Below are 16,454 nucleotides of genomic sequence, written 5' to 3'. Positions count from 1 at the left end.
ACTGTTGGAACTGACAACATCCCTTTTAGTACTAACTTATGTTCCAAAACTAGCCACACCATTAGTCAGGCTGTTGCAGTACAGTTACAAACGGGCACCTACCTAACAATGTGAAATTTTGCATTGAAGCATTGACTAAAACCAGGACTAATCTAATCCGACTACTTACCAACCATTCCTCCCAATCTTAATATTCAAAGTGATGGAAAATGTCATTGACAATGTTCTGAAGTGGCAATTGCTTTCTGATTTCAACTCACCATACCCTGCCCTGGTTTTGCAAGGACCACCTGGCTCCAGAGCTTCATCACAGCCTTAGTCTAAACTTGGACCAAAGAGCTGAATTCCAAAGGGAAGAAGCAGAGAATACCCCTGATTCCAAGCCATTTGACCAAATGTAATGGCACAAATTAAAATTAATGGGCAGGAGTAAAGCACCCCGAAGTCCAATTATACATAGAAAGATTGTTGTCTTTGTTGGAGGTCAATCATCCCATTGGATCATCATTTCCAGAGTTCCTCAGGGCAATATCCTAAGGCCAACAATCTCTAGCTGCTGTACCACTGACCTTCCACACGGTTTACATTCATTTGCTTCTACTCAAAATAAAGCAATTAACCATCTGCAAATAGCAACATCCCGGCATGGATACAAATGGACAAAATACAAATAACATTTGTGTTTTGAAAGTATCAAAGACCATCTCCAAAAGAGCCTAACCACCCATTCTTGAAACTCACAGTTCTAGTTAGTTTAGTATCAAGAAAAGTCATGAAGATGGATCCCAAATTGTCCCGAGGAAGTCCTGCAGCCATGTGCTGGTGGATATGTTGTTAATATGGCGACGTTATGAAAAAAACACAGCCTATAAAAAGTTACCGACAGATTAAGTGAGTGAACAGTTGCATAACAAGGGATTGTAATATGAGGAAATAAGGTTATTCACTTTTGTAGGAAAAGCATTTTGTTGAAATGGAGAGAGGCTAAAGAATAGTGCTGAATAGTCGAGATGTTCTTGTATCTGAAATATAGAAAGCCAAAATGCAGGTCGAATGAGTAATTTTTTTTAATGAATGTTTCCCTATCCTGCAATATTGATGGATAACAAATGGTAATAAAGTATTTTTACATCTATATTGATTTATGCTGAGACCACAGCTAGAGTACAGCTTAGAATTTTGGTTTCTTTGTCCAAGTGTAGTTTTGTGAGGAATAGTGGAATATGTTGAACTTACCCTCATTGGAATTTAGGAGATTGGAAGGTGATCTTTTTTGAAACTGATACCAAAAGGGGTTGACATTGCAGAGACTGATGTATGGAAATCTACAACTGGGGGACATAGTTTTTAGAATAAGAAGCCGCCATTTAAAAAAAAAAGAGTTTCTTCTCTGCAAGTCATGAATCTTAAGATTTCTAAATCTATGAAACCAGTGATCTTATTAAAAACAGAAATGGACAGATTTATTTTGGCAAATGGCAATTTGAAGGTTATAGAGAAAAACAGGAGATTGTATTTGTGACCATGATCAGGTAAGCCATTATCTTTCTAAGTGACAGAGAAGGCGCAAGGATACTTGGCCAACTTCTACTTTTATTTTTGAGTCATTTATAAAATGATGACATTTATGGAAAGGCTGGCATCTCTTGCTCTTCCCTACTTGCCCTCAAAGCTGCAGTGAGCCATCTTCCTGAACCAAGTAGCCCATCTCTTGAAACTACTTCTACAATGTTGGCAGATTTGGGGTAGTTTCTATCTGCTGAAGTCGCTGTCATGTGGCCACTCAGCACTTAATCGTGTTGGAAAATGTTCAAAAGATCTAGCAACCAGCATTGTTGTATTCAATTAAAAATGTTCAAGACTTAAGAACTAAGTACATAGAGAGATTAAACCCCTGATGGCCAACTCCACTTTCACTTCATCCAGAAGGTCCTTTAATTACTTGTTAAAAGACCGACAACAAGATTATCAAGCAAGTATTCAAAACAAAGTATAGGCTTAACAGTCAGTTGTATTAGAAATAAAGTCAGATAAAGCATTTGTGTATTGTTTCATTATAGCAGTTCAAATAAAGCTTCTCCTGGCTGCCTAAATTGTAATTACACCTATTACACTGCAACCAGAACATTTCAGTCATAATCTCGTTCTGATTCATATTAATGTATTTTCATCCTTTCAGCTGGCACCAAAACCAATTACTGTATGTACCTGTGCATTATAGATAATTTGAATCCACTGTTCCCACTTGAAAGTTACACTGGCAAGGTGCATGAGTTGGAGGATAGGGGTTGTAATGTTGAAGCCCTAGCAGTTGCCAACTGGTACTAGGAAATTGTGAAATTATCCATGTAAGATATGTAAATTTCCTCCTTTCACTGCCTGCAAAATGTTTATAACATTTAAGCTCGAGGCACTGAACTTTGTACTTTGAGCTATTTGCAGTTTAAATAGTTATATGTTAAAATTTGAGTTCCTTTGGTCAGCACTTCCAGTGATTTCACTGCCAATTTCTGCTGATTTAAATTATTAAGTATGTTGTATAATATTAAAGTTGCTCAGTTTGCAGTAGTTAACACCTATTCGGTAAAAGGAGATTTTGTATTGATTCTAGGGGATGCCTACATTTTGGGTTGGGAATTATGTGAAAGACTCAGGCTTTTACATTTTGAGATTCAAATTTAAGGGAATATTCAAATCCTCAGCGACAACAATTCTGTACATGTATTTGTGGAGAGGGTTTACCATAAAATTAACCGTAGGTCTTAGCTTTTACAGTGTAGCTGTTTACTTCCTCCTTTCTGAAAAATATTTTTTTGATAGAAACAATGTTTATTTATATTCTGAAGGATTGGGTGACGTTTTGGGTCAAGACCCTTCTCTCCAGAGGTGCTGCCTGTCCCGCTGAGTTACTCCAGCATTTTGTGTCTATCATCGGTGTAAATCAGCATCTGCAGTTCCTTCCTACGCATTTATTTTTTATTCTAATTGATAGCAATAATTAGAAATGTTTTATTTATGTGAAAAGGACTTTGATCTTCTGTGACCAAGCTGTTCTTTTCCTAGTTGTCTACCTTTTTCAGTTACTGTGCCAGACTGACAGGTGGCTCTGAGCTGAAAAGGGTGATTGATGATACCCTTGATTCCTCACCACAGTTTCCTAAATGTGCTAGAGACCGGGTATGGTGTTGACACATTGCCAGATTAGTAATCCAAGAGACCGAACCAATAATCTAGATTTATACCTTAAAAATCCCACCGGAACACAGGAGCAATCCGTTTAATCAAAGAATCTAGAATTTTTAAAGAAGGACTGGTTCAATAAAAATTACATGAAGCTACCAAATTGGGGTAAAAGACAATCTCATTTGCTCAATTGCTTTTGGAGGAAATATGTTGTTTTTACCCAAGATGGAATTTGTCATTTCTTTAATGTAGCAGATCTCTGAAATTACCTAGTTAACCACTCAGTTTATTCATAGGTGTTATTTTAAAAGATCTTCAACTCTTTGGACAACCCCAGATCAACCTAAGTATCAAATTCACAGATAGCAAATTTGTTCCCAATCTGGTCAAACTTGTAAAGGTCCTTCTTGTGAACAACTGGAACTGGTGTCCAAATTGGAAGCCAAAAAAGATAAGCGTCCTGACATAGTCATATTCACATAAACTTGCTTTACAGGCAGCTTATCAGACTCCACCATCACTGGTTGGACGGTACCAGAGTTGGTGAAACAGTGAGATACAGTCAAGCGGGAACAGGTTTAGAAATCCTTGATATTGATTCTGGACTCTATAATATCTCATGGCATAAAATATAAAATGCACAAAGATACTACCCTTCTGATTAATACCAACCATTTCCCACCCCTGCATTACCTGATGAATCAGCACACTATCTTGCGCAAATTTGGAAGCAGCGCGAAAGCAGCAAGGGCAGAGAATGTACTTCATAAAGTGATAGGAGTAGAATTAGGCCATTCAGCCCATCGTCTACTCCACCATTCAATCATGAGTGATCTATCTTTTAACCCCATTCTCCTGCCTTCTCCCCACAACCCCTGACACCCGTACTAATCAAATGGAGCATGTACTTCAAATGGAGGATATCATTGTCCATCAGAAAAAATGGCTTGGCAATACGTCTGCTAACTGAGTGGACAAATTCAGAAAGACATTACAAAATTAGGTCTCGAGCAGAAAATGAGCAATCCAAAGTGCCTGCTACAGACGCATCTGTCAATGAATGCATTGGAAGAAGTGACAAATGTACATTCCTCATGGAGACCTAATCATGTTTTCACACCAAGGACACTCCACATCAAACCGTGCAGCAGTAAATTATCCTAATTTGGATAAACTCAACAGATTGGAAGTGGAAACTGAGCATCCACAACATGCTCTCAATCAGCAGCAACAAGAACAATGTAACTGCTTCACAATCTGCCACCGTACGGAGTGGCAAATCACTCACTATCATTACTGTCAAGCTCATGGATCAATGCTAGTTCAACGATGAAAGCAGAAGGGCATATCAGAAATGCCACCAGGCCTAGTAATGAGGTTCCAACCTGGCAAAGCTGCAGCAAGCATCTTGTGTGTGCTAAACACTAAAAGCAGCGTCCAATGGATCTGATCAAAGTTCTGCAGTCCTGACACAGCGAGTGAACTGTTTAGCAGCTCACAATAACCAGTTCCAAGAACTAAAGATAGACACAAAATGCTGGAGTAACTCAGCGGTGCAGGCAGCATCTCTGGAGAGAAGAAATGGGTAACGTTTTGGGTTGAGACCCTTCTTCAGACTGAAACGCCACCCATTCCTTCTCTCCTGAAATGCTGCTTGTCACGCTGAGTTACTCCAGCATTTTGTGTCTATCTTGGTGTAAACCAGCATCAGCATTTCCTTCCTTCACAGTTCCAAGAACTATCTTGTCCTTAGTGGTTCTGTGTCCAGCCTGCAAGTGACAGAGGCAAGTTTGGAACATTTTCCACCATCTTCATCTAGAAGTGCCAAGTGGACGAGGAAAAACCTTTTCACATAGAGAGTTTTAAATTTGTGGAATTCTCTGCCTCAGAAGGCAGTGCAGGCTGATTCAGTGGATGCATTTAAAAGAGAGTTAGATAGAGCTCTTAGAGTTAGCAGAGTCAAGGGGTATGGGGAGAAGGCAGACATGGGGTACTGATTGTGGATGATCAACCATGATCACATTGAATGGCGGTGCTGGCTTGAAGGGCCGAATGGCCTACTCCTGCACCTATTGTTTACGTATCTATGGATGATTCATCCTCCTAAGATTCCCATCATCACAAACACCTCTTGTCCGCCAATTGGATTAATTTTGCACAACATCAGAAAGCAGGCCAGAGGACTGAGTACAGCAACAATGAAGAACGAGAAGTGGAAGTGGAGGCACTGCGGCAGCACAGAAGGAAAGCTCCCGCAAGGAGCCGCAGGACCAGACAAGGACGGGCGCGGCAGCCGAGGAGAACAAAGACCTGACAGCCGACGAGAACAAAGATGTGGGAGCTGGCCGACAACAAGGACAGACCCAGTGGCGGCCAGGAACCAAGACCCTGTGGGCCACGTGCAACAGGAGGCCTCGTATGTCACTGTAAAGAAGGCCGCTGCCTACAGGGAGAAGCTCGGAAACCATGAAGAGTCAAGGAGGGAGCCGCTGGCAACAACGTTGGGGAGGAGTGGGCCGGTAGGTGAGGGCGTTCGCCAGGTCTTTGTTCTCCTCAGCTGCCGGGCATTGCGTCCAGCGCCTTCAATGTCAGCTGCAGGAGGAGTCCCCTGGGACACAGAAGCGGTCGGGCAAGGAGAGGGAGGTCAGGTCGCGGGCCCGGATCGAGGTCACTCCAGTACTTCCAGCAAGTGGACCGGACTTTGGACTTTTCCTTTGTATACAGCGCCAAAATATGGTAAATGTGCATTTGTGGGTTGTGCAAAAGAATCTCACTGTTCTGTGCATACGTAACAATAAAGAGCCATTGAATCTGGAAAATATCTTCCTGGGCCACCATGGTTCATCACGAGAAGATGCTTTAATGCTGGCTGATTTGGGGTAGTTCCTATCTACGGCAGGTCCTGTCATGCAGCCACTGTGCACCTAATAGATGGTTTGAAAATACTCAAAAGAACTAGCAGCCAAGGTAACATTAAAGACACAAAGTGCTAGAATAACTCAGCCGCTGAGTACTTTATTTTGTTTTTGGTAAACCAGCATCTGCAGTTCCTTGTAGCAGCCAAGATAACATTGCTGTATTTAATTGAAAATGTTAAAGGTTTAAAAACTAAGTGTATAATGAGATTAAACACCTTACGACCATCTCCATTTTCCCTTTGACTCGGACGGAGGTAGATCTTTTCATTACTTGTGAAAAGAATAATGACAACTATGTCAAGCAAGTGTTCACAACAAGTGCTCAGTCAGTTGCACTAGAAAATAAATTCAGATAAAGCATTTGTGTAATGTTTCATTACAGTAGTTTGAATAAAAGCTTCTCTGTGTGACAGTGTCATAATTCTAATTACACTGCAACCAATGTAATTCCACTCATAATCCCATTCTGATTCATAGGTTATTTTCAACCTTTTTTCAACATAGAAACGATGTGCCTGCACTCCTAGATCCCTCTGCTCCACAACACTCCCCAGAGCCCTGTCATTCAGGTCCTATAAAGGTCCTGCCCTGGTTTGACTTCCCAAAATGCAATACCTCGCACTTCTCTGCAGTAAACTCCATTGACCATTCCTCAGCCCACCTGCCCAGCCAATCAAGATCCTGCTGCAATTTGTGGCAACCATCTTCGCTATCTTCAATACCACCCACTTTAGTGTGATCTGCATACTTACTAATAATGCCTTGTACGTTCTTATCCAAACCATTGATACAGATGAAAAACAGCACCAAATCCTGAGACACACCACTAGTCACAGACCTCCAGTCCAAAAAGCAACTTTCCACCTTTACCATTTGTTTCCTTCCATTAAGCCAATTTTCTTTGCAGTCAGATAGCTCTCCTTGGATCCCATGCGATCTAACCTTCCACAGCAGCCTACCATGCAGAACCTTGTCAAATGCAGAGCAGCCTACCATGCGATACCTTGTCAAATGCTATGTGATCAAATATTATAGTGTTATGCTTAATAAATAGTGCACACATTGCTTAAAAAAAACATTTTTTTAAGGAAATTGTTTAACATCACCTTTGTCATTTATTTAGAAATGGAGTATTGTTCAGGACAAAATCAGTGGTCCGTTGTGTTAACCCTTTAACTCATAAGAAACCAAAACTTACTGTGATAAGTGAAACGGAGGTTAATTAAATGAACCTCTGATAGAAATCTTTCTCCTAATTTTTCAGCGAAATTAACATTTACAAGGAGTTTTGCGTGCTCAGTGTTTGTACTTGAGCCTTCAAATAGCTGCTACATTTAGTAATTACAGCAAGTACAAGCTTTCTTTCACAGAGCTATTATTAAGAAGGAGCCTTTCACATGCAATCACATTTCTTTCCCTTATGAAAACCAATAAAGATGTACCTTAGAGGGCACAGTTGTAAGATGTATAAAGCCCCAGGGGGTGCATTCTTCTGACAGCTGCTTCACAATTCTTAACAAAGCAAATGTCAAAGTTGTCAAGGCTGTCATATGAAAATGATCCATGTAGCCATGGTCTCTTTTTCCCTGGATAATAAACCACTGTCTGCTTTGCAGTTGCAGTATCAAAATCTGCAATCTATTATAAATATTTTATATCCATCTATAAAAGCAATTGGTAGTAGGTTTAACTGTTCGCAGTCCCATGTTTAATATTGGGCTGATGTCTTTCATATAGCAGGCTACCACTTCCAACTTGTCTTTTAAGAGACCACCATTATCCATTAGTATTGACACCCAGTATAAGCTGCTGCTGGATAATATGGAAGTCACTGATTTGCTGAAATACAGTGGACCTTCCACACATCCATCATTCAAAAGATGACTGTTATCACTGAAAGCAGCACATTGCAAAGAAATGTCTCTTTTATTTGATGTTTATGTAGGAGGCCACAGTATCCAGTTTGTGTTCTACCTCTGCGCTACATTTTAAATATTGAAAATGCACAATTGATCACCCAGTATCTTGACCAAAATACAGATTGTCATTGCAGGGCTGTCTTATTTCACATCTTACAGGTAAAGTTGTAACTTGTACATTGTGAAAAATGGTGGGGGAAAAACTTGTACATTTTGAATTTGTTCCTTAATCTATATCTGTGTCCTAATATCCCAAACAGTACATTATTGAATCCTTAAAAGAAAAAGTTAGTAAACAAAAGCATTTAAAAAAATGTTGAAAATTGATTGGCTTGAATCACATTTACAGTTATCTTCTTAAAAGTTAATTTAGTACTGCCTGGTGAACTTTGGGCACAGGGTACAAATCATTGCTAAAATACACACTGACACTAATTTGTTTAAACCACTAGCTCGCTGTAGTTGTGCATAGACTGGCAGGCAGATCTCCTTAAGTTAGGGTTATGGAAGATCACCAGCATGCTGCTGTCTGACATAATTTTGTTCTCCCATTTTAGACTTGACCGAATTTTACAATTACAATCACAATCACACAATCACAATAAAACCTTATTAGCCAAGTATGTTTTGCAACATACGAGGAACTTCATTTGCCATACAGTCATAACAGTAAAAAGCAACAGGACACACAAAATACATTTTAACATGAACATCCACCACAGTGACTCCTCCACATTCCTCACTGTGATAGAAGGTGAAAAACAGTTCAATCTCTCCTATGGTGAGTCCGGAAACTTGTTCTTTGTTGAAGAAGTTTATTGCGACAGCAATATTCGATTACAAAGTTTCTTTAACAAGATAACGGACAACCATTAAAACTCACTGTCTTCGTCGAAGACGTCTCCTAACTAACTCTTTTCGGGCGCCAAAAGCGCACATGACAACCTTGTCCAATCAGCGATGTCGCTCTCTGGACCAATCCCTACGGTCGCGCCCACACGTGACCTTGCTGGCCAATCTGAGGGTTTGACGACTAGGACCACTCTCTATGGTCGCTACACTCCCGTCTTTGTCCTCCAGCGGTTGGGGGCTCTAACCTTCCGTTGACGGGATGATCTTGACTCCCGTAGCCGGCGGCGAGCCTTCCTCGTCGGGGCGATCAAGCTCCTTCATCCGGGGGGGGAGGGAGGATCTCAGCTCCCCCGCGCCGGCGATCTACCCCGGGTCGGGACCAGTCGAACCTCGTGCAGCTTTTGGAGCTCCCGTCCGGTCGAAACCCGAGACTGTGAGCTCTGATGTTAAAGTCCACAGGCTGCATTGGAGCATCGATCCCAGGCAAGGGATCGCAGGCTCAGATGATAAGGCCACGCCCCCGCGGGGACTCAAGGTCAGTCCCAGGCAAGACCTCCAGCTCCGTGATGCTAGGCCGCAGAGCGACCAGAGATACGATCCGGAAAACAATCGCATCTCCGGCAAGGTAAAAGATTGAAAAAAAGTTTCCCCCGACCCCCTCTCCCACCCCCCACATAAAACAAACCAGAGAACATTTACACAAACTTTTAAAACTTACTAAAAATAACAAAAGAGTTTGAAAAGGACAGACCGACTATAGGCGAGGCAGCCATTGTGTGGCGCCCCCTGGTGGTATTTCAGATAACTTATGATGCTACTGATAATTGGAAAATTGTCAGACTTGTCACAGGTTTGGGGGAGAGTGCATAAAATACAGCACTGAGGCATAAAAATGGTCTGTGAAATAAGATTTATGGTCACTTCAGCTAAATTAAGTAACTGACTACCAAATAGAAGAACATTTTCTGTCACTGCGACAACTTGGTGCTATCAATTTGGTGGTAGTTGAGACTTTTGTAAACTTTACTTTGCATTAAATTGAAATCGGCTCTGAGTAAATGTCAGTGAAGCTTTGCAGCACGGAAATGATCTTTTGATTGTTTTATTGTGACGCAAATAGTAAGGGAGAAATTGAAATTTCAATTGAGAAGGCTCCTCATGATGCAAGAATAATGTATTTAAAAATATGAATGATAACCATTTAAGCATTATAGCATTAAAATAATGAAAATGGATTGAATATAAATTGAAATGTATTGGAACATTAACTAGCATTGTTATCATTGTTTACGATCAGTACTGAAGAATGATTCATCTCAAAAATGGGCGGTAGAGCTGCCGCCTTACAGCGGTAGAGACCCAGGTTCGATCCTGGCTATGGGTGCTGTCCTTACAGAGTTTGTATGTTCTCCCTGTGACCACATGGGTTTTCTCCAGTGCTCTGGTTTCCTCCCACACTCAAAAGACATACAAGTTTGTAGGTTATTTGGCTTTAGTAAAATTGTAAATTGTTCCTAGTGTGTAGGATAGTATTGTTGCACAGGGTGATCGCTGGTGGGCTTGGACTCGGTAGGCCAAAGGACCTGTTTTCGTGCTGTATCTCTAAATTCTAAAGTCTAAAAAAGTTAATTTCTGTTTCACAGGAAGACGAAGAAGAGCTCGAGGATGATGACGAAGAAGGTGATGATGAAAATGATTTCACCCCAGTGAATGAATGAGGACCGAATGAATTCAGTATAGAGAAAATAAAAAAGTTAAATGCCTCAACTTTAGATCAACCATTAGAAAGGGATTTGTCATCTTTGTACTTAATTGCAATCATCACCAACTGTTAATTCCTTGTCTGTAAACCTGGTAATAAACATCTCCATAACTTGTTAAAAATGTGTGTATGTAGATAATCCTTTATTCATAGCATTCATTCATCTGTACTTGTTGATCAATATCAGATTGAAATAATGAAATATTTGGTTGCTCAAATACCTCTTTTTATAAAGAAAAATCAAAACTCTTGATGTGTTTTAACAGAATTAAATATTAAAGAAATTTAAATAATTAGTACAGTGGATTTTCAGAAGGAGCCATGACATATTTTGTGCTCATGATTGTTCAGATTACACCTGCATCGTTTGAAAAGTTTGTCGCCATTGGATCCAAATTTAATAGCCACATTGAAATTACAGTAACACTATCAGAAACAATTCTCGAACAATGGCAAACGGTGTAAATTAGTTGCCAAACTTGCATGACAAGTCTACTAATCTGTCATGTACCCATGAAAGTACCTCTTCAGTAGACCATGTACCTGCGTGCAGTCCTCCAGTAAGAAGCCAGGTCCCCCCTGACACAAGAAGCCCAGTGCATCAAAGGCCTTTTCTTATCAAAGGCTGAGCATTCACAATTTCCTTGACAACCATACGCAAATCATCTTCCAGATTTTGGTTCAGATCAAATCATGTCCTGGTTAATCTGCAGATTTAAAATGACGGGGTAAAAGGCCCAGAGCAGGAAGGAAGCAAATGAAAAGATGAGAGCAAATACTGTAGTGGAAGAGAGCAACATTACAATACAATACAATATATCTTTATTGTCATTGTACCCAGGGGTACAACGAGATTGGGAATGCACCTCCCATACGATGCAATAATTTAAGTAATTAACAGCAACCCAACGAAACGAAACAATTGTAACAGTTTTTAGACAGGGTAAAGTGCAAGTTGATCTATGCATTGTGGCCATCCGGCTCAGCAGGACCGGTTCATAGCAGCTATGGCCCTGGGGATGAAGCTGTCCCTGAGTCTGGAGGTGCGGGCGTAGAAGGCCTTGTATCGTCTGCCCGATGGAAGGAGTTCGAACAGACTGTTGCAGGGGTGTGAAGAGTCTTTGTGGATGCTGGTGGCTTTTCTGAGGCATCGTGTGTTGTAGATGCCCTCTAAGTCTGGTAGCTGTGTTCCGATGGCCCTCTGAGCTCTATGGACTACCCGCTGTAGAGCTTTCCTTTCTGCCTCCGTGCAGCTGAGGTACCATAACATAACATAACATAACATAACAACACTTTATTGTCACTCGGCACAACACCGAGCGAAATTTCAGCAGTCACACAAAATACAGCAAAAAGAAAAGAACACAGGACACCCGACCCCAACACAAACATCCATCACAGTGACTCCAAACACCCCCTCACTGTGATGGAGGCAACAAAACTTCCCCACACAGGGATGCCATGCGTTAGGATGCTCTCTATGGTGCAGCGGTAGAAGGTCGTCAGCAGCTGTTGGGGTAGACCAGACTTTTTCAGTGTTCTTAAGTAGAACAGTCTTTGTTGTGCCTTCTTGACCCAGCGCAGCAGTGTTATTGGACCATGTTAGGTCCTCCGAAATGTGAGTGCCCAGAAACTTGAAGCTGGACACTCTCTCCACACTGTCCCCGTTGATAGAGATCGGGGCATATTCCCCGTTATGTGACCTACGGAAGTTGATGATCAGCTCCTTGGTCTTGGTGGTATTTAGGGACAGGTTGTTATCCGAGCACCAGTCCGCCAGGTTCTGCACCTCCGCTCTATAGTTTGTTTCATCCCTGTTGGTGATAAGCCCGATCACCGTTGTGTCGTCTGCAAACTTGACAATGGTGTTGGTGTCGAATGCAGGAACACAGTCGTGTGTGAAGAGGGAGTAGAGCATGGGGCTCAGAACACAGCCCTGTGGTGTGCCGGTACTCAGGGTGATAGTGGAGGACAGGTGCGGGCCCATTCTCACTGCCTGCGGTCGTTCCAGCAGGAAGTCCAGGATCCAGTCACATAATGACGAGCTGAGGCCTAGCTGGTGGAGTTTGGTGATGAGCTTGGTGGGGATGACCGTGTTGAAGGCGGAGCTATAGTCAATGAATAGCATCCTCACGTATGTGCCCTGTCTCTCTAGGTGAGTCAGGACAGTGTGAAGAGCCAGAGAGATGGCGTCCTCTGTGGATCTATTTGCCCTGTATGCAAATTGATGTGGGTCCAGTGAGTCAGGGATGCTGGATTTGATGTGTGAGAGGACCAGCCTCTCAAAGCACTTCATGACTATCGGCGTTAGGGCAACCGGGCGGTAGTCGTTCAGGTTGGAGATCTTTGCTTTTTTCGGCACCAGAACTATGATAGCCAACTTCAGGCACTTGGGGACCGTAGCTAGAGATAATGACAGGTTAAAGATCCTGGTGAATACCTCAGCCAGCTGTTCAGCACAGTCCTTCATTACCCTTCCTTGAACTCCATCCGGTCCTGCAGCCTTGCGTGGGTTGACCCTTTGCAGAGCGCGTTGTACCTCCTGTGTGTTCAGTTGCAAGACCTGTCCCACCGCCTCGGCTGGGATTCTTTCACTCAAGGTGGTTTTGCCAGTTTCAAAGCGGGCAAAGAAGGTGTTAAGCTCGTTGGTCAGTGCCATATCGCTGTGGGGGCAGGCAGGGCTGCTCTTGTAGCCAGTGATGTCCCTGACACCCTGCCACATGCTTCTGGTGTCCGTGGTGTTGAAGTGGTCTTCCACCCGTTGCCTGTGGGTGTCTTTGGCCCTTTTAATACCTTTGTTCAGGTTTGACCTGGCAACACTGTGTGCTGAAGTGTCACCAGATTTAAAGGCATTGTTGCGTGCCCTCAGCAGGTTCTGTACCTGTCAGCAGGGCCGTTTTTACAGCATTATGGGCCCCCGGGCAAAGCAGTGTACTGGGGCCCCTACCGTTACTCTCCCCCACCCCCCTTTCCCTACCAGCCCCCCCCTGTCGTGCCGGCGAAAAGCACTTACCGAAAAGCACTTAGCGATGGACTTAGGGTGCTACATTGTTGCGAAAAGCACTTACAGATCGCTGTGAGAAGCACTTAGGGACCGAAAATGTTGCGAAAAAAGCACTTATTGAACCTACATTTTTAAAGTAGTATTTATTTATTGCAAGTCACTTAACATACACAGATCAGCATGGGGCCCCTATGCTCGTGGGCCCCCGGGCAAGTGCCCATCAGGCCCATGCGTTAAGACGGCCCTGCCTGTAGGCGTCCTTTACATTGGTGTACACCTTATCCAGTGTGTTTGAGCCCCTGGTAGGGCACTGCACATGCTGATGGAATTTGTGGAGCGAGGCTCGTAGGTCGACCTGATTGAAGTCCCCTGCAACAATGAAGGCACCGTTGGGGTGGGCATCCTGCTGCTTACTGATGGCCGAGTGCAGCTGTGCTAGTGCTAGGTTAGCATTAGCCTGTGGAGGAATGTATACGGCCATGATGATGACCACCGTAAACTCCTGCGGCAGATAGAATGGCCTACATTTGAGCAGTAAGTACTCCAGGTCTGGGGAGCAGTAGCTCTCTATTGCGGAATGGTTGGTGCACCAGTCATTGTTAATGTAGATGCAGAGCCCACCGCCCTTGCTCTTACCGGAGTCCTTTGTTCTATCAGCACGATGTAGTGAGCGGTTTGTTAGCTCCACAGCCCCGTCGGGGACCAGCGCGTTGAGCCACGTCTCCGTGAAGATCAGCGCGCAGCAGTCTTTCAGGGATCGCTGGGTGTTGATCCACAGCCTTACCTCATCCAGCTTGTTGGAGAGTGACCGGACATTGGCGAGAAAGATGCTTGGACTGACAGGACAGACAGGAGATTGGCAAAGAGAGGGGAAATTACAGAGGTTTAAACCTTATTTCAATGCTAGAGAGTTAACAGGCAAAACGGATGAAGTCAGGGTGTGGATTGGCTTGGGGGACTGGGATATTATAGCCATTCGAGAAACACGATTGAAAGAAGTACAGGCCTGGCAGCTTTAATGTTGCAAGTATAGATGGTACTCTGATAGAGATTCAGGTAAGAGAGATGGGAGATTTGCCTTTTTGATCAGGGGGGACATAATTATAGAAGGGTCTCGACCCGAAATGTCACCCATTCCTTCTCTCCTGAGATGCTGCCTGACCTGCTGAGTTACTCCAGCATTTTGTGAATAAATATCTTCGATCACCCATACACTAGTTGTTTCCAACACACCAGGGACAATTTACAGAAGTCAATTAACCTACAGACCTACACACCTTTGGAATGTGGGAGGAAACTGGAGCACCTGGAGAAAGCCCACTCGGTCACAGGGAGAATTTACAAACCCGTACAGACAACAGCTGTAGGCAGGATCGTATCCGAGTCCCTGGTGCTGTAAGGCAGCAACTCTGCCGCTGCCCCTCTGTGCAACCCTAGGATCACTTGGAATACTGCGCACAGTTCTGGTCACCCAGCTTTGGGAAGGATGTCATGAAGTTGGAAAAGGTGCAGAAGAGATTCACGAGGATGTTACCTGGTTGATATAGGTTGGATAGGCTGGCACTTTTTTCCTTGAAGCAAAGCTGACTAAGTGATCACCTTATTGAAGTGTAAAAGACCAGGAGGGCATGGATAAAGCAAATGCTCATTGTCTATTTCTCATGGCGGAGGATTATAAAACTAGAGGGTATCGGCTTAAGGTGAGAGGGGAGGGATTTAAGAAGCTTGGGGGCAATTTTTTCACCTAGAGTATAGATCACATCTGGAATGAGCTGTCAGAGGAAGCTGGTGAAACATACAATTATGACTTTTAAAAGACATCTGGACAGGGTATAGAGGTCTATGGGCTATATGGAGGCAAGTGAGACCAGCCCAGTATGCCAACTTAGGAGGCATGGACAATGTGGGCTAGATCCATGCTGTTTAGCTCTATGACCGAATATATGCTTCTATCGGCAGGTGGATGCTCACATTGTAATTTACTCATTTCTATTTAATTTTAAAAGAAAATTGGGATCTGGTTTAAACAATGTTCTCACTATAAAATCAAGTACATTGGATATGAATTATTAATTTTAATGCTTATTCGGACCAAAGGAACAAATCCATCCTAACTATCACCTCCCACCTTAACTATCAACTAACACATTGATTTCTCTAACTTCAAGTAACCCTTGCATTCCCTCTCTCACTCCATTCCCCCCCCTCCCCTCAAGTCGCACCAGCTTCTCGTTCTCACCTAGCAAATAGCTAACAATGGCCTGTTTCCTTTATCATCATTACTTTTTGGAAATAACTTCCATTCATTTGTTCTGCATATCTCTACATCCCTTCCCTTCCCTTTCCCGTGACTAGTCTGAAGAAGGGTCTCGATCTGAAACATCGCCCATTCCTTCTCTCCAGAGATGCTGCCTGTTCCGCTGAGTTAATCCAGCATTTTTTGTCTATCTTCAGTTTAAAGCAGCACCTGCAGTTCCTTCCTTCACGCCTCAATGTTACTGACAGCTAGCCAGCTCTGATTGTTGCACACCACTCTTTCCAGGATGATGCTGTCACAGCTGCATAGTATGTTCCCACAGCTGTATAGTATGTTCCCACAGCTGTATAGTCTGTTCCCACAGCTGCATAATCCGTTCCCACAACTGTATAATCCATTCCCAAAGCTGTATAGTCTGTTCCCACAGCTGTATTGTCCATTCCCAAAGCTGTATAGTATAGTCTACAGCTGTATAATCCATTCCCACAGCTGTATAGTCCGTTCCCACAGCTGTATGGTCCATTCCCACAGCTTCACAGTCCATTCCCACAGCTGTATA

General features: G+C 43.1%; 1 protein-coding gene across 3 annotated transcripts in view; it reads left to right on the top strand.

Annotated features, from left to right (window-relative positions):
- The window catches only part of phf14 (PHD finger protein 14), a 175,605-nt gene extending 164,768 nt beyond the window's left edge, over nt 1-10,837 (top strand). For 2 of the 3 annotated variants that reach the window (XM_078422080.1, XM_078422089.1), the window contains one exon: nt 10,516-10,837. In XM_078422080.1, coding sequence (XP_078278206.1) covers nt 10,516-10,590 — 75 coding nt within the window. In that variant the 3' untranslated portion in view covers nt 10,591-10,837. The remainder of the gene's footprint in view (nt 1-10,515) is intronic. The other variant, XM_078422071.1, reaches the window with a different exon arrangement.
- The last annotated feature ends 5,617 nt before the right edge of the window (nt 10,838-16,454 follow it).

This window comes from Rhinoraja longicauda, chromosome 2 (genome assembly GCF_053455715.1).
Source record: "Rhinoraja longicauda isolate Sanriku21f chromosome 2, sRhiLon1.1, whole genome shotgun sequence".
Classification (NCBI taxonomy): Eukaryota; Metazoa; Chordata; class Chondrichthyes; order Rajiformes; family Arhynchobatidae; genus Rhinoraja; species Rhinoraja longicauda.
The sequence above is the reverse complement of the archived record's forward strand: the minus strand, read 5'-3'. Positions and strand labels throughout refer to the sequence as shown.